The sequence below is a fragment of the Triticum aestivum genome, chromosome 2B (assembly GCF_018294505.1).
Source record: "Triticum aestivum cultivar Chinese Spring chromosome 2B, IWGSC CS RefSeq v2.1, whole genome shotgun sequence".
NCBI lineage: Eukaryota > Viridiplantae > Streptophyta > Magnoliopsida > Poales > Poaceae > Triticum > Triticum aestivum.
In genome coordinates this window covers 47,931,914-47,957,627 of record NC_057798.1, presented here as the reverse complement: position 1 = coordinate 47,957,627, position 25,714 = coordinate 47,931,914, and the positions used below count along the sequence as shown (strand labels likewise).

At 45.6% G+C, this 25,714-nt stretch overlaps 1 protein-coding gene, 2 long non-coding RNA genes and 1 pseudogene across 4 annotated transcripts; 2 read left to right on the top strand and 2 right to left on the bottom strand.

Annotated features, from left to right (window-relative positions):
* Positions 1–5,415: 5,415 nt before the first annotated feature.
* On the top strand, positions 5,416–7,328 carry LOC123040332 (ent-kaurenoic acid oxidase 1-like; annotated as a pseudogene).
* Positions 7,329–15,325: 7,997 nt separating this feature from the next.
* Positions 15,326–17,739, bottom strand: LOC123040330 (uncharacterized). Its single transcript, XR_006418127.1, has 3 exons — positions 17,514–17,739; positions 16,758–16,857; positions 15,326–15,577 (listed from the first exon to the last, which is right to left on the bottom strand). It is a non-coding gene; the product is annotated as an uncharacterized lncRNA (long non-coding RNA).
* Positions 17,740–17,839: 100 nt separating this feature from the next.
* Positions 17,840–19,885, bottom strand: LOC123040331 (uncharacterized). 2 transcript variants are annotated; one of them, XR_006418129.1, is made up of 5 exons: positions 19,805–19,882; positions 19,602–19,671; positions 19,169–19,322; positions 18,533–18,604; positions 17,840–17,993 (listed from the first exon to the last, which is right to left on the bottom strand). It is a non-coding gene; the product is annotated as an uncharacterized lncRNA (long non-coding RNA). The 2 variants fall into 2 exon arrangements; XR_006418128.1 differs by lacking the exon at positions 19,602–19,671 and having other exon boundaries at positions 19,805–19,885.
* A 1,960-nt stretch (positions 19,886–21,845) lies between these two features.
* Positions 21,846–24,217, top strand: LOC123038922 (ent-kaurenoic acid oxidase 1-like). Its single transcript, XM_044462304.1, has 4 exons — positions 21,846–21,851; positions 23,251–23,775; positions 23,875–23,993; positions 24,115–24,217. The coding sequence occupies exons 1-4, from the start codon at positions 21,846–21,848 to the stop codon at positions 24,215–24,217; spliced, it is 753 nt and encodes a 250-aa protein (XP_044318239.1).
* Positions 24,218–25,714: the final 1,497 nt, after the last annotated feature.

Sequence of the window (25,714 nt, the reverse complement as noted above, 5' to 3'; positions counted from 1 at the left end):
ATCCGGAGTATGCGTCGAGGAAGCACAACGAATCATGCCCTGCGGTAGCATCGATGATTTGGACGATGCGAGGGAGGGGGAAAGGGTCCTTTGGACAGGCCTTGTTAAGGTCTTTAAAATCGACGCAGAGGCGCCAGGATTTGTCCTTTTTTGGTACCATTACTAGATTGGCTAGCCAGTCCGGATGTTTTATATTTCTGATGAATCCGGCTTCTAAGAGTTTGGCTAGCTCTTCTCCCATTGCATGTCTTTTGGGTTCGGAAAATCGCCGAAGAGCTTGTTTGACCGGCTTGAATCCTTTTAGGATGTTTAGGCTGTGCTCTGCCAGCCTGCGTGGGATTCCTGGCATGTCTGAAGGGTGCCAGGCAAAAATGTCCCAATTTTCCCGAAGGAATTCTCGTAGTGCGGCTTTGACATCAGGACTTAATTGTGCCCCATGGAGGCCGTCTTTGTGGGGTCCGTTGGATGGACCTGAAATTTGACTATTTCGTCCGCTGGTTTAAAAGAGGTGGACTTGGACCTCTTATCGAGTATCACATCGTCCCTATCCACCATGGAGCGCAACATAGTTAGTTCCTCTGCCGCTAGGGCTTCGGACAATGCCTCTAGGGCCAGTGCGGCTGTCTTATTTTCAGCGCGGAGTGCTGTATCTGGATCACTGGCAAGAGTGATTATCCCATTGGGCCCGAGCATTTTGAGCTTCATGTACCCGTAGTGGGGTATAGCTTGGAAGATTGTGAATGCCTCTCGCCCTAACAAAGCGTGATATCCGCTGCCGAATAGGGCCACTTGGAACGTGACCTCCTCGGACCTGTAATTATCCGGTGAGCCGACACTACATCTAGTGTGATTTTTCCTGTGCAGCGTACTTCTCGACTAGGGATTATCCTTCTAAAGGTTGTGCTGCTTCGCTCGATGCGGCTCCAGTCAATATCCATTTTTTGAAGGGTTTCCTTGTAGATGAGGTTTAATCCGCTGCCGCCATCCATGAGTACCTTGGTAAGGCGAAAGTCGTCCACTATCGGACTGAGGACCAATGCGGCTGGTGCTCTAGCTGTTCGGAATTTAGGTTCGTCGCTGGCGTTGAAGGTGATAGCCGTGTCACTCCATGGATTTGCTGTTGCTACTTGGTAGACTTCGGCGAGGCCGTGGATTGTTCGTTTTCGCATGTTATTTGATGCGAAAGTCTCGAAGACTGTTAATACCGTACCGGTACTGCTGGGCTGTTTGCCCGGGGCTAAAAAGCCTTCGCCATTTTTGGCCACCTGCCGTAGTATCCAACATGCTCGAAGGCTGTGTGTTGGAGTGGCGCCCTCCGTACTGTGGATTTTGCAGGGTCCGTTGAGCCAGCCCTCCAGTACGGTTCCATGCCCTTTAGGGGGTCTTTGCTTTTTGGTTTTTAACCCAGATGCTTGAGTATGGCGCACCCTTTTACTTCGGACTAGGGTTCTGGTCAAGGCCGGACTGTCCCAAAACCTAGTTTCGGTGTTCCCGGCACTCTCTACCGCACAGTATTTTTGTACGATAGTCGCTAGGTCGATGAAGCGTGTAACTTCGCGACGACTTATGGCGTTCATGATTCCCTTGTCCGTGCAATTGTTGCAGAAAATTGAAATCGCGCTTTCTTCGCAGCAGTCCTTTATCCTATTCATAACCAGGAGGAATCTGGCCCAGTAATGATGTACTTTTTCGTCGGGCTCTTGCCGTATTCGAGATAGATCGGTTATGTTTGGGTGGGCGGGTGGAATCAAGTTCGGAACCCCGCCCGATCTGAGGCTCAAAGGCCAAGAAGTTTCCGGATTTGGAAGCTTGACTTGCTGGATGCTTTCCAACGAATCTAGTCTGATGCCTGACTCTAAGTTCAGTATTTGATTAGCGTCCATCCCTTCGCGGGAATCCGGCTTGGAGGGATCGGGAATCCGGACATAGTTGGTTTTCAACGTAGAAGAAGGGTTGCCGCATTGTTCCTCTACCACGACAACGTGGTGGGTGGCCTGAGGAGAGTTAATCTCTCTCAGATCGGGTTTAAGCCCAATCTGATCGTAGTCTGTGGCGACTCCCAGGGCGGTGATGCGATCCAAGAGCTCATTTACAGAGGAGAGCTCAATCGGATCTAACTGCTCGGTGAATTCCGGGCTGACGTGAAGATCGCTTTTGATGACCTGAAAGGTCATCGTCGGAGCGGTGGCCGAACAGGCGGTCATAAGAAAACCACCTAGCCGGACAGTTTGGCCGGCGGCCAAAGCTCTCTTGACGACGGTGCCGTCTTTAAAGACGGGAGAAGGCATCCTTCCCGATCGCGACGGCACAAAGGAACTCCCAATGAAAGCACCAATGTCGGTGTCAAAACCGGCGGATCTCGGGTAGGGGGTCTCGAACTGTGCGTCTAGGCGGATGGTAACAGGAGACGAGGGACACGATATTTTTTACCCAGGTTCGGGCCCTCTTGATGGAGGTAAAACACTACGTCCTGCTTGATTAATGTTGATGATGTGGGTTAGAAGAGTAGATCTACCACGAGATCAAGGAGGCTAAACCCTAGAAGCTAGCCTATGGTATGATTGTTGTTCGTCCTATGGACTAAGGCCATCCGGTTTATATAGACACCGGAGAGGGCTAGGGTTACACAGAGTCGGTTACATAGGTACGAGATCTACATATCCGTATCGCCAAGCTTGCCTTCCACGCTAAGGAAAGTCCCATCCGGACACGGGACAAAGTCTTCAATCTTGTATCTTCATAGTCTTGGAGTCCGGCCGATGATGATAGTTCGGCTATCCGGACACCCCCTAGTCCGGAACTCCCTCAGGATGCTTGCGCGAGCTGTTAGAGAGGGGTAGCCATGGGAAGCGATGCGACCCCCCACCCGAGCAGGAGCGGCCGGGAGCTGAGCCTCCGGAGGAGGCCGGCGGCAGCGGCGGCGGCGGTCAGAACAGCGGCGGCAGCCAGTTATAGCTTCTAGAGTTGCAGGGTCTTCAACTCCTTCAACTACTAGTGTCGAGCTGCCCATATAGTTACCTCCATCGTCTCTGCATGGTGCGCAGCGTGGCCTCGGCCTAGGCGCAGGCGCAAGGCAGCAGCACGGCCGCATGCGGGAGCAGCCATGGGCCATGGCCCGTGTCAAGGGTTGGGCCACTGGTGCAGGCGTAGGCGTGGTGTCTATAAGCCCAAGGCGGAGCAAAGGGAGAGAGGCTGACGTGCTGAGCATCGTTGTAGAAGCCGAATGAATCAAAGGCAGTGTGAGATTTGTTTATGAAAAGAAGGCGTTGCCAGGGTCACACGTGTGCACGAGAGTAGCTTGGCTGGATCAAAAGTTTGATCGTATTTCTACTAAGGTGCACAGAGGAGCTAGTATCAAACATTTTTTTTGAAAAGAAGCTAGTATCAAACATTGACATGAAAAATATGGTGTGAATAGATTCGTCCTATGTTTGCATGGAAGGTTTTCTGGGTCGGTTTGATGAGAAGGCTGGGAGTGTGTAGATAGGCAGCAGAAGCGCGCTGACAAGCGCGGGCGACACGCGTATAAGGTTCAGGAGCCTGGAGCATGTTGGGAAGGAGTATGCATACACAGGGCGTCAAGACAATGCATAGATGTGTGAGGCGGTCAAGACGCAGGGTGGAGCATGGTTGCAGTCGGATAATTTCGGCTGGGTCGGACTGGATTGTCTGATGGACTGGCATGGATGTTGGTCAAAGCAAAAGACGGCAGTGATTTCGGCGACGACGACATATGAGCGTGATGCTGATGGTGACCGACTTCTGGGGTGTGGAAACACGTGATGCAGGCCTGAGGGCTTGTGCGTCTTCGACGAGACTATGACGCATGGTTGATTCAAGGTTTGTGTACACATGAGAGCTTGAAGTCCATATATAGGGTGCGGGGGTGGCACGTCTCAACCATCATGGAGCCATGTTGAAGGTGGAGCTGGAGTCTGATGGACGACTTCATTCTGTGCTGATGGAGGGGCTACAGTGTAAGAATTCGGAGAGTCGAAGCCTGTTTTAGCGGGATAGCGAGAGACACGTGGATCGGAAAGAGTATCAGTGGTCTGATGGAGACGTGATACTCGGCATCGGTCGATGATGATCGATGGTTCTCTGTAGTGGGGGTGGGTGGGTTGAGTCAGTGGGGGCTTGCTAACAGGGAGATTCGACCAGGACAGCAGAGGCTCGACGCAATGATAGCGGCGAGGCGTGCGGTAAGCACGGGACACAGCGACATGCCAAGGCACTAGGGGTCAAATATGTTGTCAGGCAAATTGTGCAGGGGGCGTTGAAGCAGTGTTGACGAGTACCAGATTCAAGTTGGTGACTGGGTCTATCGGTGCCGGTTGATGGACAGTAGTTGACCATGGATAATCTGAGAAAGTGGCGGAAAGCTTGAAATTCCGAAAAGCTGAGAGAGTACATGACCATATATTCTGTTATGTTCAGTGCACATGGAAAAATGCGGATGACAAGTATAGAAGGAGGCGGAGTGCTATAGCTATGGGACATGTCAGAGACTATTCGAAGAAAGGGTGAGACAACTGTCAATTTGACTTAGGGTGACACAAAGTGACGGTGAAATTCTTTTAAGTTTCAGACAGATAGTCAAGAAAGAGCGGCGACATTGAGTTCATGTAACTCTTATATGTGGCGTCCAATATGTGAGTTGTTCATTTTCACGCAGATAAGTTATTGATGTGTGATGGCGTTGAATGAAAACTCCGGAAGTTGGGAGCATAAAATAGAGTAATGAGGAACTTAATTTTGCTCGAGTGTTGACTATGAAGAAGACGAGAAGGGACTAGCAGGTGGAGTCACCTGGAATTTGGGAGTAGCAGCGGTGCTCATGGCGTATCTCAAATTCAATGTACATGGAGGTTCGACGCATGGATGAATTTAAGGTGGTGAAGAATATTCGGCAAGGTAAAGTTTGTTAGGTTTGTGTCGAATATTATTATACAAGCTAGGTCACAGTTGAATTTAGTTTTGGTCCTCGATAGATCAGCGGTGGTCTTGGATTTGTTCTAACATGATGACCGCTTGGAACTTAGCTGCGAGGACACATACGGCATCCACCGCCCGGAACAATCACGCTGATTAGCCAGCTACCCAGTACGTGCTGCCAAAAGCACTACCAAATCAAGCCAAAACCACACACATCACCCGTGTAGTCATCAAGCCAAAATCACAACGCAAGCAACCAAAACCCAAAGAGATTTATCGAGCGTGCAATTGCGATGTAATTTCTCGTCTAGCCTAGTTTTGTTCCCACGTGCCTCCACGCCGCAACGGATCAGCCGCTTGGGATCCTGGCTCGATCTTCTATATATTCCTCCCTCATCGTCTCCTCCAATCATCACCAAACAGATCGATCGAGCTTCAGCTATCTATCCAGTGCCAGCTTAGCTTAGCTGCTCGATGGCGATGGCGATGGCGGTGGGAGGCATGGGCGCGGGCGACTTGGCATGGTGGCTGGGCCTCGTCCTCGGCGCCGCCCCGCTGCTCTGCCTCGCCGTCTGGCACTCCGCCGACGCCTGGTACCGCGCCGCCTTCTTCCTCAGGCACGGCGGCCGACGCCGCCTCCCGCCGGGCCACATGGGCCTGCCCTTCCTCGGCGAGACGCTCTCCCTGCTCTGGCACTTCAAGCTGGCACGCCACCCGGACGCCTTCATCGCCACGAAAAGGCGCGCGCACGGGGCCGGGGCCGGCATCTACCGGACGCACCTCTTCGGCTCCCCCGCGGTCATCGTGTGCACGCCGGCCGCCAACAAGTTCGTGCTCCAGTCCGCCGACAGCTTCGGCGTGCGGTGGCCCATGCCGGAGCTCGTCGGCCACACGTCCGTCGTCAACGTCGAGGGCGCCAGCCACTCCAGGCTCCGGGGCTTCATCCTCGCTGCCATCAACCGTCCCAGCTCGCTACAGACTATCGCCACCGTTGTGCAGCCGCGCGTCGTGGCGGCGCTAGCGGCGTGGGCCGACATGGGGACCATCGTCGCCGCCACCGAGATCAAGGAAGTAAGAAATTAAGCCAGTTCAGTTCACCGTGAGCATGCATGCATGCGTAGTATTTCTCTATGTCCATGTCGACCTTAGTTTACTCCTTACACTGGAATTACATTGGACAGGTGACGTTCGCCAACATCTGCAAGATGTTTATAAGCATGGAGCCGTCGCCATTGACGTGCCAGATCGACCAGTGGTTCGGCGGCTTGGTTGCTGGCCTCCGGGCATTTCCCTTGGATTTTCCAGGGACGGCATTTCATGGTGCTCGCAAGGTATATATATACGTACCCATTGCTTTTTTACAAGTTTTTTTATAATCAAGCAGTGTACTATTACTAGTACTGAAATTAATGGCTTGTGTAGTGCCGTCGGAAGCTCAACGCGGTCTTCAGGCAGGAGCTGGAGGCGAGGAAGAAGGTGGACAAGGAGTGCGACGATCTGATGAGCGGGCTGATGCACATGGAGGACGAGCAGGGGAGGAAGCTGAGCGACGAGGAGGTGGTGGACAACATCGTCTCCCTCGTCGTCGCCGGCTACGAGTCCACCGCCAGCGCCATCATGTGGGCTACCTACCACCTAGCCAAATCCCCCGCCGCCCTCGCGAAGCTCCGAGAGGAGAACGTGGCGCTGAGCGAGAGCAAAGCCGGCTCACCGTTGATGATCACCCACGACGACCTCCCGAAGATGAAGTACACGGCGAAGGTGGTGGAGGAGACGATCCGGATGGCCAATATCGCGCCAATGCTGCACCGCGTGGCCAACAAGGACGTGGAGTACGGCGGGTACATGATTCCGGCAGGGTGGTCGGTGCTGGTGTGGGTGAGGTCGCTGCACACCGACCCCAGCTTCTACCAGGATCCCCTCACCTTCAAGCCCGATAGATGGGATGTAAGCACATTAATTATAACTCGTTCTCTCATCGATCATTCATCAGCAGCTAATGGCAGCGGAGAAACTAATGGATGAATCGATATGGACGCATGCATGCAGGAGCCGGCGAAGCCAGGGACGTACCAGGTGTTCGGTGGCGGCTACAGGATATGTGCCGGCAACATGCTCGCTAGGCTGCAGCTCACCATCATGTTGCATCACCTCTCCATTGGATACGAGTGAGTGCTACTAGTATATTAACTAAACTCTTATTTATGCATATAATCACCACCATAATATATATGTGGAGCAATATAACTCTCATTTGATAGTAATCAGCATATGTGATCATTTTATTCAGATGGGAGCTGTTGAATCCGAATGCGGAGATCGGTTACCTTCCACACCCAAGGCCGATGGACGGTGCAACCATGGCCTTCCGTAAGCTCAAGACCAGCGCATGATCAAATGGCACCACTATAGACTACATACGGAGCAAAATGAATGAATCTACACTCTAAAATGCATCTATATACATCCTTATGTGATCCATAGTGAAATCTCTACAAAGACTTATATTTAGGAACGAAGGGAGTAAATTTGTGACGGCTGCATCAAGTCTGTGTTTTCTTAAAGACATGTTGCTGAGAATGCGGCGTTGTCTCTATAATATTTTTTTGAAACGGCTGCATCAAGTCGTGGGAGTTTTCGCTAGAAATTTCGACAGCATAACGCGTCGAGAACAGACGCATCCACAACCGCACTACATGCATGAGCGGAAAGCCATCTGGCGGTACCAAACATGTCAACACGGTCATATTACTTCCTGAATAAAATTCTACTACATGCCAAATTCACTTATCATCTATGGGAGCAAAGCATCATGTAACACAAATTTAACAAGGATATAAATTTGTTACTTGATTATGTGAAAAAAAAGGTTAATATATGCCCATGGGAGCAAAAAATCATGTAACACAAATTAAGGATATACCTCTTATGATCTATGCATGGCATGAGCATAAGCGACCATGTAGTATTACCAAAAGCTCATAGGCATGTTTTTTTTCTACAAAGAATTATTTCGCTACTGTTAGTTTTCATCTTGACATTATCTTGTGCAGGAGTCTATATTTCATAGGCATGCATGTAGATATAGGCCGCATTCTACTAGGACTGGGCAAGTCGGTGTAGTTTCAGCTAGAAGCACGTGCATTGGGATGCAAGAACTAGATCAAATAAGAACAATGGATAGCAAGTACATGAACCTGAAACCAGTGTAAAGTTTTCTTGTGAGACAAGGAATGAATCAGGATTTCATGCCCAATTGGCTCAATTATACATACCGCCAAATGATTCAAGCATTGTCACAACTTTTAAGATCAAGACATGTGGCAATAGGAAAGCATATTTACCAATGTAAGGAAGGAAGCATAGAACAAATGCATGCTGATGCATATTTTATTTTCCACTAACCTTTGCTTGCATTGGCTCATGTGAATGTGAATCTTCAGAAATAGACACTTGTCAGCTGGCCCACCATCCTTGACAGGAGCATAGCTAGCTCAATCCACATCTGGCCCAGTGTCCGGACTTCTTTTGTTGTCTCGTGACTTGCTGCTCGCATCTGCATCATAAGGTTCACACGAAAATTGATCAATTCAATCGAGTGGTAACATGCCAAGATTTCCTCAAGAAAGATGTGGTGTGGCAGTTAGATTTCCCATATAATATAATATGAATACATGATTGTATGTGCTTTGTACTAATAAGCTACTACAGTACACACATGATCCAAAGCTAGTATTCTAATACGTACAACTACTTATGCACCAAACTAGGCCTTGCATGAATCAATTTTAAAAATAAATATCAAAAGGAGATTGGTCCATCTACTCGATGTGTCGGCTGAATAAATTAAAATGTTCCCCTAATTAACGATGATCAACGAGAGCAATATCGAGGAAACAAATAGCCATTACCGACAGCCATATTGCTTGCCCTCTGTACATGGTTGATTTTAGAGGCAACTAAATGCTGCATCACCAAGAGCGTAAAACTATTGTAGAATAAATTTTGCAACATGCTTGTTGGAGAACTAAAGGTCAACCCCAAGTCCCCAACATTACTACACCAAGAGACAAATCGCGACAGTGATGTCAGTAAGCCACATTGGGAAGAAATGCAAAGGCCAGGTGAACTTTTGCTATACTTTTTTTTTTGCATAATTACGCTTTTGGAAGAAATGCATGCACAATGGCACTACAGTCGTTCCATGGCCATGCCTTTTTTTCACATTGGAATGAAAACACAGCATGCCATTACAACAACTCCACCATCGCAAACTAAAAAAAAACTCCACCACCGGCTCGTTCATTTTAGCTAAAAACCATAGAGGTCAAGCATACGGGCTGGCCATCTAATGCAAATGTACATATGTTACATCAACATGTCTAGTGCAATCTTGCAGAATTATCTCAGCCGCAAGATTAACAACACATTTGGTCCTGGGCGCATACAGATAGGAAATGAAGAGGTCAGCAGTTGCCTTGTATGTAATAGGAGATCAAAAGGACAAGCCTGGTTGGGAAATAACCTTCTGAGTCATAATCCGACAACAATGAATAGTTATTCTATACTCCGGAAGACCTCCACTCACATTTTTCTTCATTATAAGAACCAAAATTTGTTCATTGCAAATATTCTGCTAAATAAATGTGGGCACCTTGACTAATAAGATCGGCTTTTGCTACTCTAGACAAATGCTTTTGATGATTTGGTACTAAATAAATCTCAGTGGGTTTTCATACTCGCTTATGCAAATAAGGGGTGGAATATCATGGGTGCCATATATGTCATCCTGATAAAGTATACTGGTTCGGCAGGGTTGTGGTACGTCATGTCCAACAGGCGTGGTAACGACTAACTCGACTTCAAAGATCTCAAATAGCAGTTATGGGTCACAAATGGCCATGCTTTCTTTTGCTTTTCATGCATAGTCTAATAATAAAATTTGTTAGATTACATTCAGTCAGTATAGAACACTTATAAGGAATATAGCAGCCTTCCTAATGTGCTTCTATTCTTCCTTGGAAGAACCTGCGTACTGATTAGACCCTGAATATGAGAGGCATACAAACTTTTGCAGCCGCTTTGAGGCCATTTGCACAGCTCTGTCCAACAACTCTAAAAGTCTCAGTTATGAGATAGTCTCTCTTCTGTATAGATCAGCGATCGCAATTTGTCATGGCAAAGAAAATGACACAAGCAACAAAGCATTGGATCCCTCTCCTCTCTCTCATTTTTCTCATCCCCAAAAATATACATCTTCTCCTTGCCAAAATTTGTGTACATTCTAGACCAAAAATTTGCCTTAACAAGATTCTGAAACCAAATACAACATGACTAGTGACTACACGCAATAGGATGTGCTTCACTAGTAGGTTTTCTATCATCTGATTGAACGTGTACCAAAACTTGTTTGGTTGCTTCATTGTCGGAATATGAGCAAGGACATCCAAATGAAAATATGGTAAAGTATCCCTTTTTTTTGCTTTAAAGATGAGCAAAGAAACCCGAATGAAATAACCATTTGTCCTAAAAGATTCAGAAGCCAGGTGCAACATGAAACCGAGAAGAATATATGATGACCTCGTTACTTTGTACCTAGAACGGCTGATATAAAGTAAACATACAAAAATTCCAGTTATTTCTGTAAACAAAGCTTTACCTTTTAGAAGAATTTTTTTATTTTCACCAGTCAAGCAACAAACGAAAATGTTATGATCTTTCGTAGACTACCACAATAAAATAAAAGTAGTCCATTGTAGCTCAAAGCCAACAATGGCAACTCCAACTCCAAATTAAAAAAACTCTTGATAAACACACCATTGTAGGAGCAAAACAACCTACACCAAAGACTGGATACCTCTCGACAGAGGTGTTATGGACCCATCTCAACTGTTCTCCACAACGTTTTTTTGGAAACCAAAACAAGGAATAATCGTCTACATAAACTAAAGCAGAAATAATGCAAAAGCAGGACCAACCATTCAAACAAACAAACATGAAAGGTCGTGTGAACCTTTCCTACAAACTTTGGCAGCATAACGCGAAGGGAAGAAATGCATGCACAATAACACGACAATCACTCCATGACCATGTCTTCTGTTTTGTACCAATATGTAAGATCAAACAGCTCAAAATAAAACAACATAGTTTCTAAATAAACTTCCGTGTGCAAGATCATGACACCGATGATAGAGTTATTTCAATAATCTTCAGTCGCAGGTATGCTGACGACAAGAGTAGAGGGTTTCGGTGAAGTGGAAATCCAAATGAAAAAAGGCATAAATGCAGTCAATCTGTAGCTACAAGTATGCAGCAATGGAAAACACTTTGGCCTAAACGTCTCTTAATCTTTAATCCAAAAGGTTACACAAAGATTCAATCACATTTTTATGCTATCTGGTTTCACAAACTTGGGATGCTTGAAGCACCCCTAGGCGATGTTGAATGTTCGATTTTGTACATATGCTACCTTGTGTTTTACTGGATCTGAAATTTAGTGATAAGGAGCAATAGGTCATAGTTTTTTATTATCTGATCAAAGCTTGTACTAGAACTGATGGGCTTGCTTCATTGTTGTAATCATAGTTATGACATGCTTGAGGTTGTTTCAAAAAAAGGTGGGCGAAGAAGACAATATGGGTCTAAATTTCTTGCTTTGCTCTCACCATTTGACTTTCTCAATGTTACAAGAACTCGAGAAAAATTCAAATAGTGAGAATTAAATATTCAGGATTTGCAAATACAAGATGAGAAACACTAAAAATAAAAATAAGAAAACAAAAATCACATGTTTTTAGTTTTTAAAGATAAGTAAAGACAATCAAATAAAATAAAAAACAATTTTCTTAAAAAGATTCAGAACCAAAGTACATCATGAAAGTAAGTGTGTATACAATGGCCAACAGAAATGCAACACACGCGTGCGCGCGCACGCGCGCGCGCACACACACACACACAACAAGGCACGCATTCCCTATATAAAAAGCTTTATTGTCTATAAGCAAAAAACAATTGACCAAACAAATGACAAACTAAAAGATAAAACAAATGATCCTTTGGTGCTCAGACCAAAAAATGGCAAATCCAATGCTAAATTCAACAACTCTACTAAAGCATAACACTCTCATTAAACATCTACCATTCTAACAATACTGGACATGGCATAATAGCACGCAAAAAAACTAGATCAAGTGGGAACATTGAGTAGCAAGTACAAGAAGCCCAAAAGAACATTGAATAGCAAGTGCAAGAATCCCAAAAGAAGTGCAAAAAGCCCAGCGCATTCCTTTTGTAAGCAAACAAAAGAAGAAGACAAAGCAGAAAAGTCGCAAAAGTTTGAGCAGCACGAAACCCTCTCCTTCCACCTCGTGTTTGTGAGCTTTGAAACCTTTGCTTTGATGATGAGCAATAAAGAATTGGTACTGAAGGTTGATCCTTAATGGACCCTGTAACGATAATCACTCAACATCAACCTTCCACTGGTTGAGTGTGAGAAAAACGTACTTCTTTGTGAAATCAAATAATGATGTTGGTTGCATCACTAGGATCCTGCCAACCATCATCTGCACACAAAAAAATAGAAGGTGTGAAACAAAAGCCGAAGAAGTCGTGTATGTGAGAACAGAACTGTAAAGGTGAAAGATTAAACATTTTGTGCTAGGTCTTCCTGCCTAAATATTTGAGGAAAGCTTTTCTGGCCAATCTCAATCATCTTGCAGTATATCATGAAGCTTGGCACTTGGGAGTTGAAATTTGTAACTAAGCTACCTCAATAAAAAGAACTGGCATTGAGTGTTAGTATACACAACTCTGCAGTTCAAACCCCTGTATCATTCTAATAAAGCTGCTAACAGTACGCGTTTCGGATAAAACTGCCAAGTGTTAGACCTTTCAACAATGTAATACAGACTAAATATAGAATAAAATGATAAAATTACTCGAGAGAAAGTAAGTGGCTTGAACTTGACATATCAATTTAGCATAGTACTTGGATTCACTATAGAGGGAAAATTGTAATGTCTTGGGGCCGAACATGATTAATAAAGCATGCATGAATAATGTATTTTATAACACAAACCGAAAGTTGGACTAGCTAGCCTTGGTGCAGCAATCAGCCAACAACAAAATCGTAATGTAGTGCCAGAAAACAAAATTTGGTAAGGTCCACTTCTTCTACAGCTCTGTTGTTGCATGTTCATGTAGTTAAATTTTTAGAAAAACATGGGACCTAACACTGCATATACACCATAAAAATTCATACAAGCACCTGCTTATTCTGCTCCCCAAGGGCCTGATAACCTGGGTGAGCATGCCCAGGGGGATACCTCCACGCAGCGCTTCATCCAGCCCGCATAGTGCTCGCACGTCTATCCTTTGCTTGAATTGACTCGCTCGTCTTTGTATCAAACATGGCATGCACACAGTTGTCCCGTCATTCGGAATGTACCTCCGTGTCTCACCCAATGCCCGGGTTTTTTGTGCTCTTGTCCGACGACTTCCTGCCCACACATTTGCTTTATTGTTACAACTTTAAAATCATGAAGGCCTAGAAAAACAACATTACAAACGAAATGATGCATCTATCAAATGCTGATGCATTAGATTTTTTTCCACTAAACTTAGCTTGAAACGATTCATCTAAATCTTCTGAATCATCTGAAACATTGCCAGCAACTTCCTGGCTATATCTTCTGTTCCACACCCAGTAGAACCATCTACACCAAGTTCACACGAAAGAAAAACTCATCAATTGGTGTGCCACCAAGCATGCCAAGGTTTTTATATATATAGAAGGAGGTTGGATCAAGAAACGGCATGTTGTTAGATAGAAGGCGGACTAAACCAAGATGCCTCACATTTTTGAACGATTGGTAGGCGGCAGGCATGTCGACGCTGACCGGTCTAGCGGCGTGGCCCTCTGCAGTCCATCTCACGGGCGGCGTCCAGACAGTGCCTCGGAGTGGCATGGCACAACCTTTGACTGCCGGCCAAGTTCGCCGATGTAGGTAATGCTACACGCTGGATTGAGGAGAAAGAAGGAGGTGGAGGTGCTTAGCGGAGGCAAGAGGGTCAACGTGTGGGGCGGGGCAGACCAAGATCAAGGGAAGGGGGTGTCCATTTATAGAGGGGAGAAGAGCGCGGCGTCGTGTCCAGCGAAGAGCGAGCGGGGAAAGGGGAGGCGTCAGATGAGAGCACGATCCGCGTGAGCGCGCGGGAGGAGGCCGCGGCCAATGGATCAAGGCAGGATGGATCGCACCTCGCGGATCTTGCAACGAGAACGGGGGAAGAGGGAGTAATGGGGTTGGAGGCGCGCGTGCATGGGGCGGAGCGGTTGCAATCAATGTTGCGTTGGTTGTGGGAGCGGATTGAAGGAGCGCCTGGTTTCAAGGAGAAGGACGTAGTACGAGTCAATTAAGGAGCGTACGCAACAAGATTGGTTCGGCATCGGCAACCTGGTATTGGATTGACTAGAACCCGTATGATATGGGGATAGTTTTTTTTTTAATCTGGAAAACCTGGCATTCCAATTACTTCGGATCGACCAAATCGGGAGGTTTGGAGGAGAGAGATAAGAGAGAAGGCCCCGCATCAACCCGTAACTTAGTCGTACATATTTTTTTTGACTAAAATCCATTTCAGGTTTACGAGAGGTTATCTTATACTCAGGTTTGAATTGAAGGGTTTACTCAATTTTCTTCCATCGTGGTTCGACTACAATCTCACAAAAGGTACCACCAGATTTACTAATATTGTACTGGATTCATTTGACTAGCTTTGCAAATTGTGACCAATTTTTCTTTTTGACAACTTTTCACTAGATTTTGCACAACTTCTACCAAGCAAGCATCCTTCGGCAGTGCACCATGAACAATTTCTTTTACTACGATATAAGTTGCAAACTACCCTAAGACATGAATTTTTCTTATTTGAGCTGTGCGCACAATTTCATAATCTGGTTCGGATTCAAAGCAACAAATAGCGCCAAATTTTGAAAATCAGAAGCCTATCCATTTACTCCAATGGGATCATTCCACAACAACGCATGCCTTTGAAAATCACAAAATATAAAACGACGGCACTTGAATAGAAAACGAGCCAAAACAAGAGCCCATCAGGCACTGGATGAGCAACATCACTTCCACATTCAGCAGCAACCCAAAAGCATACATAAATCACTTCGCGATCCAGTATATACATAATATCACTCTTGGTCCCCGAAGAGAATTCGTTTCATTCAATACCACCAGCCACCAGTAGTTGGGCAGAAAACAAAGCACAAGCAACACAATATTCGTTTCATTGCATTGCAACATCCTTAAGTTCATTCAATACCACCAGCCACCAGCCACCTAATCATTTCTGTATGTACAACACAATATCACTAGGAATATATCAAGTACTCCCTCCGATCCAAAATAAGTGCCGCAGTTTTGAACTGGGCTAAACAAAACAACGACACTTATTATGGATAGGAGGTAGTAGCAAGTCTTGCCATTTCTTTTATCCAGTGCTTCCAAATTTCTGCTCCCCCATGGCACTTCTCTCCTCCATGCCTTTGCCACTTTCAGGATCAATTAATCTCAACGGCACCAACACCAAACAATGGGCCAAAGTTTCGCACTAAGCTGCCACCGTCGTCCATCTGAAGCACAAACACATTCATCAAGTAAGTAACATCGCAAATCCTATAGAATCTTGAAAGGAAAAAAACAAGTAAATCTGGCAACATAAAACACGCGAGTAGATCGTGTATGGCACAGTTCTTAACAGTAAGACAACGCACGCGTTTTCACATCTTGATGCATTGATAGAAGGAAATCTAAACTCTAAAGGCCAATTCACCAGCATGGCCTTTTTCAACATGACACTGCTTCCCTATTACTACAAGGGCAACGGAAGTAAGATGAACTTTTATCAAACACCAAGATAATTAGCTCTTTGGAATTCAGAAAGCAAAACCAGAGGATGATCCATCAGGACGTTCACTAGTTCTGCAGGAATATTGACAATCCGTATTACTACAGTAAGAACCAAATATTACTTATTTGGTTGTCATGACAGGACCTCCTGGGACATCCTTTGGACATTCAAAGCACAATATTCAGCACTGGAATGCCGGACCTAAACAATCAAACAAGGTCGGTATACTACCATGAAGAACAACAGTCTCACACTATTTCGTCAGACGCCACACTGCATTTCATATTTTGGAATACTCATACTTGGTACAAAAAAGTATAGACTCAAACCAGAGCTCTTGTGGGAAGCGCGCATCATTATCTTTGGGTGTTTTGCTAGACTATTATGAAACCTACACACCACAGGATCAAAAGCAGTAGCATAATACTTATCACACAACTACTGTACCAAGCATGATTTTCCAAATTCCAAAAAACATGCACCTCTCCTAAAGAGAAGCAGGACCTTGGGTTTCAAAGAGACAACAATTGGATGCAAAATGAGCTAAGAGCTAGCACCCAGATAAACAAGAACCCATAGAGCACTCTCCAGAATAGCGTGACATTCTCCACAGTTTGACATAATATAATACAGAGTTTATTTGCTACAGCCACTATCACAAAAGCAATGTATGGCCAGTTGACCACGCCAGAAGCCAAACCCTGCCCTAGAAATTACCATGGCTCAAAGGCCATGATGACAACGCTCTCCCGAGATCAGACTCGAGGGAGGGTAAGAGTGACATCCTGTCAAGATGCCCGTCGGCAAGGAAACACTTTCAAAAGCAGGAAGTACACGACCTTGACACGATGGCTGGGCACCATAGAGAATGGAGTAGAGCAGGGAGGAGCCCAAGTAGTTACCTGAACCACAGCCGAAGGAATGGTGTCTGCGGCCCGGTGAACTCGCTGCCATTGCATGGGGAGAGAACCACTGCTAGATGCCCATTGACAAGTCACGCTCCTGCGCCCATACAAGAACACCATGAATCAGATAATCATATCACTAGTACATAAAATGATCACAATAGTACTTCAAATGCTAAATCCACTAAAATGGTGACGCTTCTTATTATAAGGCAATCACGGGAAGCACAAACATTGCCATCGCATATCAAGAATTCACGTCGCTGTAGGCCCCAATCAAGACCCATAAATCTGGATTTATCATCTTACAGAGAATATATGCATGCAAGAGACCATTTCTAGAAAAAACGCAACACTTGGTGGAAAGAGACCCTATACTTAATCGACAACCATTCATTTTCCCAACAATTGGTGTAACAAAGATTTGATATTTTAACTAATATAAATGTATATGCCTGTATGCACAAATCAGTGGAGTTCATAAAACCGCTTAGTTATGCAACAAAAAATTTATGAAAAACACAATAGCAAAGCATTGTTCAACTGACTAAGCAAATACCACACCACGAACCAAACCTACCCTAAAAATTACCACTGCTCAAAGGCCATGATCACAAAACGGCCTGACATGATTGTCGGGCACCACATGTGATTGCTTAGCACACTATTGCAACCAAGATCTAGCAAGCACGGTCAAGGGGTACAAGCAACTCGCATCACAAGTTGACTAATAAAATAAATTGCTCATCTAACCTCACAGGAAGTTGGGGACAACCCCCCAATCAGCAGATCATCAAACCTTGCATCACATATCCCCCATCTTCAGCTTACTTGTTATAAAATTTCAAGTATGCAGAATGCTGAATGCTTTGACCAATTTGCAACTGCAAATGCAGAATGCAGAATGCTTTGACCAATTTGCAACTGCAAATGCAGAATGAGATGACTGTAAGATCTAGAGGAGGATGGTGTTAGCATGAGGCGCTCAGAGAGGGCGGAGGGGTTGAGCAACTTGTCATAGGTGGCATGGTCGAATGACACCTCATTTTTTTACCTTCTCCTTCCTCTGCCCACTGCTACACTTCTGCAAACCACCCACAACACAATAAATAAACTCGATGAGGCTGTGAGAGAGCAACATGATATAGAGATAGATAGCGGGAGGGTAAGGGGTTCAATCTTCTTCTGCTTGCCTCACCCAAACTTGTCATGCTTGGAAGACGGCGGCCTATCCTGCAAGAACAAGCAAACAAGAAAGGGAGGTAGCGTCAGTACAGGAGCACACTGCTGCTGCTACTACAAGTATCACAGCACTCAAACAGTACAGGAAGGGGCTAATTTGGAAACCAGTAAAGAATTTAAATAGAGGTGTAATCATATATCAGTGCAAGCATATAACCATGTGCACTAGTAGTACTAAATTCTCACAGAATCAGCAACTCGATACATGAGCGTCCTCACACATATACAAATTATTCCGACATAACCAGTTTAAGTACAAGAATGTCATTTTTATTATGTCCAATTCTATTTAAATTAGTAAGTCTAAGTAAATATATGACACATCTACATGCAGTCATGAACGAAGAAAGGTTGTTCTAACTTCTAACTACGGGAAGTAACCAACCAGATGAAGCAAGTGAACTAAAAGATGGTACATCAGAACAAAGCTCAAAATCCCCAAGACACTAACACAATAAAACTAGCATTGACATATATGTATGTTACAGAGAAAATGAAAACTGCTTAGTAGTACCAGTAACAACACATACCTCCCCCACATACTGAGTGTCACCGAGCATGCAGACCATCATCTTGGGGTGCAGAACACGAGGCTGACCTGCCTGCATATATGAGCATATAGGTTAAGTAAAATGAACCCATTTGGTATGAAGATTTATGTGCTTACTACTTCATTACTAGACCAGATGGATATCAAAGTTAGAGATCAATATAGTTCGTTATCCAAGAAATAACATACTGTACTGGACTATTGAATGCATTCTGAATTCTGACTGCATAAGGGCATCATTTGATTGGCCAAATGTGATGAACGCTATCAAGTCTCAACAGTTAAGACAAGGTAAACTCTAAGGGGTCACAAACTTGAAGAAAAAACAAAAGATTTGCCATGTCCCCACGAGACATAAGTTGCAATCTTTCTCTCCAATTTAACAAGAAATCTATTCCTCCGGAGGTATAAGAAGTTGTCTAAACTGTGGACAGTACCCTCCTACCGAAATTCTAGTATTTCTCTGCAATTTAACCGGGGGATCTAGCAAACAGATAGTCATTACACATAGAACATAAACAAGGCAATCAACATATAAAGTTGGTAACAGCAAGATTGCTATGCCTATAAACACACGCATTTGACAGGAAGGGGAAGGAAGGAGAGGAGTGCATACCTCTCCAGGGCCTGCAGCCTGTGCCCATGGGGAGGGGGGTCGGAGATGCTGCGGGAGGCCAAGGAGGAGTCTGTGATGGCCCGGCGAGGTTGTCTACCTCGCCAGCTTCCTACTCACTGCCAAACTTGGTGTGTTTGGATGAGGGCGGCGAAGCCTGCGAGAGCAAGCGAGTTAGAAAGGGGATGGTGTTAGTACAGAACCACATAGCCAAAAACTAATTTAAACAGAGGAACAATCATACATCAGTGCAAGCATATATCCATGTACGCTAGTCATACAAAATTCTCACATGATCAGCAACACGATGCATCATGCATGAGCGTGCTCACATATCTACAAATCATTCCAACATAACCATGTTTAAGTAAAAGAATGTCATTTCTATTACAGCCAATTCCATTCAAATTAGCAAGTTCAAAAAATCATGACATACATCTACATGAAGTCTGTCAGGACCATAGAAAGGACGTTCGAACTTCTAACCACGAGAAGCAAGCAACCAGCTAATAGAGAAGCAAGCAACCAGCTGATAGAGAAGCAAAATAACAGAACACAGATGAAAATTCCACGACGCGATGGAAAAACACTAGCACCGCCATATATGTTACAGAGGAAAGGCAAAATGCTTAGTGGTACCAGTAAACGGCGCATGCCGCCCACACATGCTGGGCATCACCAAGCATGCAGACCCCTCATCTTGGGGAGCGGAGCTGCCTTTCCTGCATATATGAGCGTGTGGGTTAAGTAAAATAAGCTCATTTGATATGGAACCTTATGTGCTTCATTACTAGACTAGATGGATGTCAAAGTTACAGATCAATGTTGTTTGTTATCCAAGAAATATCATACTGTACTGGACTGTTGAAAGCATTTTGGATTCTGAGTATATGAGGGCAGCATATAGAATCTTGTAAATCCATACCCTTGCTTGAAGGCAGACAAAATAAATAAATAAATATAGAATGCTCACACTGACAACACATACTAGTAATAATTACCGAGTGGTTAACAGCACACGCATGGACAGGGTGCCAAGAAACCAGTCTGAATCATAAGAAATTAACAGCTCCAGTTCTAGGTCGAGGGTTGTTTAGCCAATGATTTTGACTAAATTACTTAGTTGGGATCAGCAGCAGTTGGTGACAAACTACCGCCGCCACGATGGCATCCGCACACGCATGCGGCGGCAACAAGGCAGCTCAGTTGCACTGTTGTCTACCGTGGTGCCGACTACACCTATGACGCAAGAGATCATGCTCGCCTCGTGAAATCAACTATTCCTGAAAAGAACCAAGACATGGATGAAACTACACAAGGAATAACTGCAGAGCTGACCTAATTTGCTATACTAGTTTGGTGGTTGCTACCAAGACAATCTCTTTATGCCCATCAAAGAACCTTGAGATGCCAATCCATCAAAAACGATGCTAGAAATGATCACCCGTCACTTGCTCGGTGTTGGACCCGACCACATGTCTAAAACCACATAAGAGAAGATGTCTTACGGCCTCAAGGGGAGTCGCCAAGTGCTAACTGCACCATTGGCGGTCCTCGACCATGCCATGGTGTTGTCCACCACCAGTTTGGTTGAATGGTTCCCACCGGGCATAAGAAACAGCGAGGTTGCACTAAATTGGATGCGAGATTCTACTAATCTAAATTTTTCATGTCACCATAAGTAGCGCTAATATTGGGGAAGCAACTGCAACTGCATGAATGATTGGCTTGTTGACGTTGTCACCAAATCTTTTGGGCTCCTGAAGTTTTGGGAGATTCATCATGGAGTTGGAGTTCAGGCTGTGAAACAAAGCACATCATGTTAGGTGGGCGTGTGTTGGTTTAAGCACAGCGTGTGTGTTTAGGTTTGGTTTTTTAGTTTGCGAGGGGATCGCCATTATATAAGATGCTTCCCTGGTTATTCGAGACCTTTTGAGGTAGCGTTCGTTTTAAATATGGAGAGTTGTCATCCGTGCGGCGTCGCTTTGGGTCTGAACTCATGCTTGTTGGGCACCGATGTTAGCTCACATGACACAATGGAGAACTCTTGTGCGGACTAGCTAGCAGATGGTCCGTAACCCATGTCTGTCTCCATGGCTGCTCCCTGGCCGGCATGAAGCGTCATGCCGGCCAATAGAGTAGTACCAAGCGTCTCGTCATGATCGCTTACAAAGTAACATGCGTTGTCAAGACAATTACTACTCGCTTTCCCTAAAAGAAAATACAATTATTCGCGAGCCATTTTTTTTGTAATCTTTTAAAAATAAAAAGAGCAGTATCATTAGCTGATAAAAGTTTTAAGAAACTGAAATTTCATGAAAATGGAACTACTTTATTAGGATTGATTAGAAAAGTGTCAAAGAGATTTCAACATAAACTACATGTGGTAGTTCATATTGAAATCTCGTATTTGGAAACAGCAAATAGTGAGGGAGAGCAGTAAACGGCCGGTGCGAAAGCTGGCGCTCCACGTCGCACGCATGCATGCACGCGCAAGTTAAGGGATCGGCTGCGGCAGCGACAGTGAGAGGAGAAATGGCGGTTCCGGCGGCGAAGCAGACAGCACGCGGAGACCACAAATTCGTACCAGTACTCAGGTTCGGAGAGGATGGTGGTGGGATTGGGCAGAGGTGGCCGGCCGGCGGACGCCCACGCGCGCGGAGACGGATTTGTGGAACCGATGGAGGTCTGTACGCGCGAGGAATCAACAAGGTGCCGGAGCTGCCGGACGGACGGAACAGACGATTCCGTGTTGACCGGAGAGGAAGGAGGCGATAGTTGGCGGCGAGGGAGGCGATCGATCGCCTAGCAGCGACGAGCTATGGCTCCCCTGAATCGCGATTGCCGGCGTGGCAAGGAATGGAATCGAGGTGTTCCGCGTGTGTGTGGCGTGCGTTCTTTGGGCTAGGCCGTTCCAGGCGGCCGTGCGGCACAGTAGCCGCCGTCGTCGCCGTCGCCATCGCCGTCTGGCTAAACGCACGGTAAAGAAGGCCGGGAAGGAAGGAGGAGGAACTGAGTCGCCGGAGTGGCGGCGCTGATCGGAAGGAGACATGCAAATCCTCGCGGTGGTACGGTACGTGAGCAGGCCGCAGCAGAGCAGAGGCGAGCTCAACTCACGGCGATTGACGAGTTGCATGCTGGGGCTGGGGGTGGTCTGTCGGTCGTGCGCGCGGGAGTCCTACGCCGACACGGCAAAAGGAGACTCCTTGTTTTTCCCGATCCATCGGTTTAATCTATATCTATATCTATACCAATATAAAAAGACCCAAAGGGACAGACTGATCTCAGCTATCAAACTAAGTCAATCCAACGATTTAGACTGCTCCAATGGCGAGCGTTCAACGTGTTTAACGTGCAATTAATATCGTACCAAATATTACACTAATCAAAGAATTAATACACAAAGTAATAGCATACCTAATATCCGTGTGCAATTAATATATTCCCTAAATATTAACGTGCATTGCACGTGCGCATTTACTAGTAATAATAAGTACTCCGCGGCTGTCATGGGACGAGGCGGTTCGGTCCTTGCCGTTTTTTTTCTGCTCTGCTCTGTTGCGCGAGCCAATAAGTATACTACTCCCTCCTTTCCGGTTTATAGGGCTCAATTCAAAAATCTCACCAACCAAGATAGATGATGAGTGGTGGAATACTTTTTGTAGTTTGCAAAAGCACCTAATTAATGCTCTTGTTTTCCTCAAAAAATAATGTTTACCAATGTATTAATTGCAATGCATGCATGCATAAAGTACATGCATTGGTCAATTTCCTCTTAATATTTGCATGCAATGATTTAATGCAACTTGGAATCTGAACATGTAATGAGGAACAACCATATTGAGCCTTATAAAATGAAAAAACAGAAATTTTGTGATAAGCCCTATAAACCGGAAAGGAGGGAGTAGTACGTACGTAGAGGAGCGGGAGGAGTACCCGCGCGGTCTTTCTTGGCTTTGTCCCGCGGCTCTCCAACCTAGTAGTAGATCCCACCAAGGCTGGAACTCATTCCCACAAGACGCTCCAGTTTGGCCAGATCAACGCGGTCGGAAGCTCAACGCGGGTAAAAATAATGGCTTGTGTAGTGCCGTCGGAAGCTCAACGCGGTCTTCAGGCAGGAGCTGGAGGCGAGGAAGAAGGTGGGCAAGGAGTGCGACGATCTGATGAGCGGGCTGATGCACATGAAGGACGAGCAGGGGAAGAAGCTGGGCGACGAGGAGGTGGTGGACAACATCGTCTCCCTCGTCATCGCCGGCTACGAGTCCACTGCCAGCGCCATCATGTGGGCTACCTACCACCTCGCGAAATCCCCCGCCGCCCTCGCGAAGCTCCGAGAGGAGAACATGGCGCTGAGCGAGAGCAAAGCCGGCTCACCGTTGATGATCACCCACGACGACCTCCCGAAGATGAAGTACACGGCGAAGATGGAGGAGGAGACGATCCGGATGGCCAATATCGCGCCAATGGTGCACCGCGTGGCCAACAAGGACGTGGAGTACGGCGGGTACATGATTCAGGCAGGGTGGTCGGTGCTGGTGTGGGTGAGGTCGCTGCACACCGACCCCAGCTTCTACCGGGATCCCCTCACCTTCAACCCCGATAGATGGGATGTAAGCACATAAACTATACCTGGTTATGTCATCGATCATTCATCGGCTAATGGCAGCGAATAAACTAATGGATGAATCGATATGGACGCGTTCATGCAGGAGCCGGCAAAGCCAGGGACGTACCAGGTGTTAGGTGGCGGCTACAGGATCTGTGCCGGCAACATGCTCGCTAGGCTGCAGCTTACCATCATGTTGCATCACCTCTCCATTGGATACGAGTGAGTGCTACTAGTATATTAACTAAACTCTTATTTATGCATATAATCACCACCATAATATATATGTGAGCAATATAACTCTCATTTGGTAGTTAACAGCATATGTGATCATTTTATTCAGATGGGAGCTGTCGAATCCGAATGCGGAGATCGGTTACCTTCCACACCCAAGGCCGATGGACGGTGCAACCATGGCCTTCCGTAAGCTCAAGACCAGCGCATGATCAAATGGCACCACTATAGACTACATACGGAGCAAAATGAATGAATCTACACTCTAAAATGCATCTATATACATCCTTATGTGCTCCATAGTGAAATCTCTACAAAGACTTATATTTAAGAACGAAGGGAGTAAATTTGTGACGACTGCATTAAGTCTGTGTTTTCTTAAAGACATGTTGCTGAGAATGCGGCGTTGTCTCTATAATAATTTTCTGAAACGAGGCAAAAGACTTGCCATTTTTTATTGATTAAGAAGAGAGTGAGAATTGCCCAGTTAATCGATGGAAAACCGGACTAAAACTGATACAACACAACCCACATGACATGGGCACCGTCGGCCAACCTGGCCACTGACATGGAATACGCCATGACGACACATGCCAACATATAGCCATACGCGCAAGCAAACGACAGCTCCGACTTTTACAACGAGCCTCACAAGAAAATATGTAAGACTTGCGCCGACCGTGCCATCTGCAAATGACGGATGCATGGAACAAGCAGCGGATGACTCAAAGTATAAGCAAACAATGTTGTTACTTAACATCGACATGTACTCTTCTCTCTCCAAATTGGTCCGGCTAGCGGATGTCCTCTTCATTTTTTGCCCCCTGTCATCGAGTTCCCGACACTACAACACGGCGTTGTACCGTAGCGTGTGCTTCACATCAGAAAGTATCTTCCAGGCTACTTTCACCAAGGCGATAGACCAAAACTAAAATTGGTGCCTCGTGCTAGTGAAAAATCTTGGAAAAAAGCCACCGGCCCCTTTCAACCCTTCAAAGTCCCGAAGGAAGGAAATTCTCCAGCGGATTGTGAACAAGTTGTTCTTCCCTGACAAAGCATGTTAGGGCATGGCCAATGCATAGCCTTAGGGTGATGCTCCGTTAGCCATATAGGGTCGGGTGTCAGAAAAAGTAGGTTCGGATGAAAAAACGGGATCTTCTGGAGGAAGCGGGTGCTTGAAGAGAAAAAATGTGGTCCAATGCATAAAGCTGAAAAAGTTGAAGTGAAGAGTAGAGATGCATGTGTAGTTGGAGTATATATTTTCTTTTCCTTGATGAGGCCCATTAGTGGTAGCTTGCATTGAAGAGAAACAATCAATGTAGATGCCTCAACCTACATTTTCTCATGGGGCATCTGTATACATATGCCACCATTGTACATGCCCTTAGCTAGGGACATAATTGACTGGTTTAATTAGGTTAGGGTGTTAAATGTACCAAAAATTATATTAAGGGGTAAAATGGCCGAAACCTGGTACTATAGGGTGTAAAACAAACTTAATTATCTCTATTTTTTAGCCCATGCCGGAAGGATTGGCTGGTGATTTTGTTTTCCTATGTCAATTTGGCTGTGTACAGAAACTATACAGGGAGCATTTGATCGCAGTGAAAAATATACTAGCTATTTGCTAGTGCATTGCAATGGCGGCATAAATATTCTAGTAGTTCGATATTAATCATGTTCAGGAAAACATGATCATCAACAATACA

Coding starts and splice junctions, on each gene's coding strand:
- LOC123038922 (XM_044462304.1), top strand. Junction 23,776..23,874: donor TCAACCCCGATAGATGGGAT/GTAAGCACATAA, acceptor GCGTTCATGCAG/GAGCCGGCAAAGCCAGGGAC. Junction 23,994..24,114: donor CACCTCTCCATTGGATACGA/GTGAGTGCTACT, acceptor CATTTTATTCAG/ATGGGAGCTGTCGAATCCGA.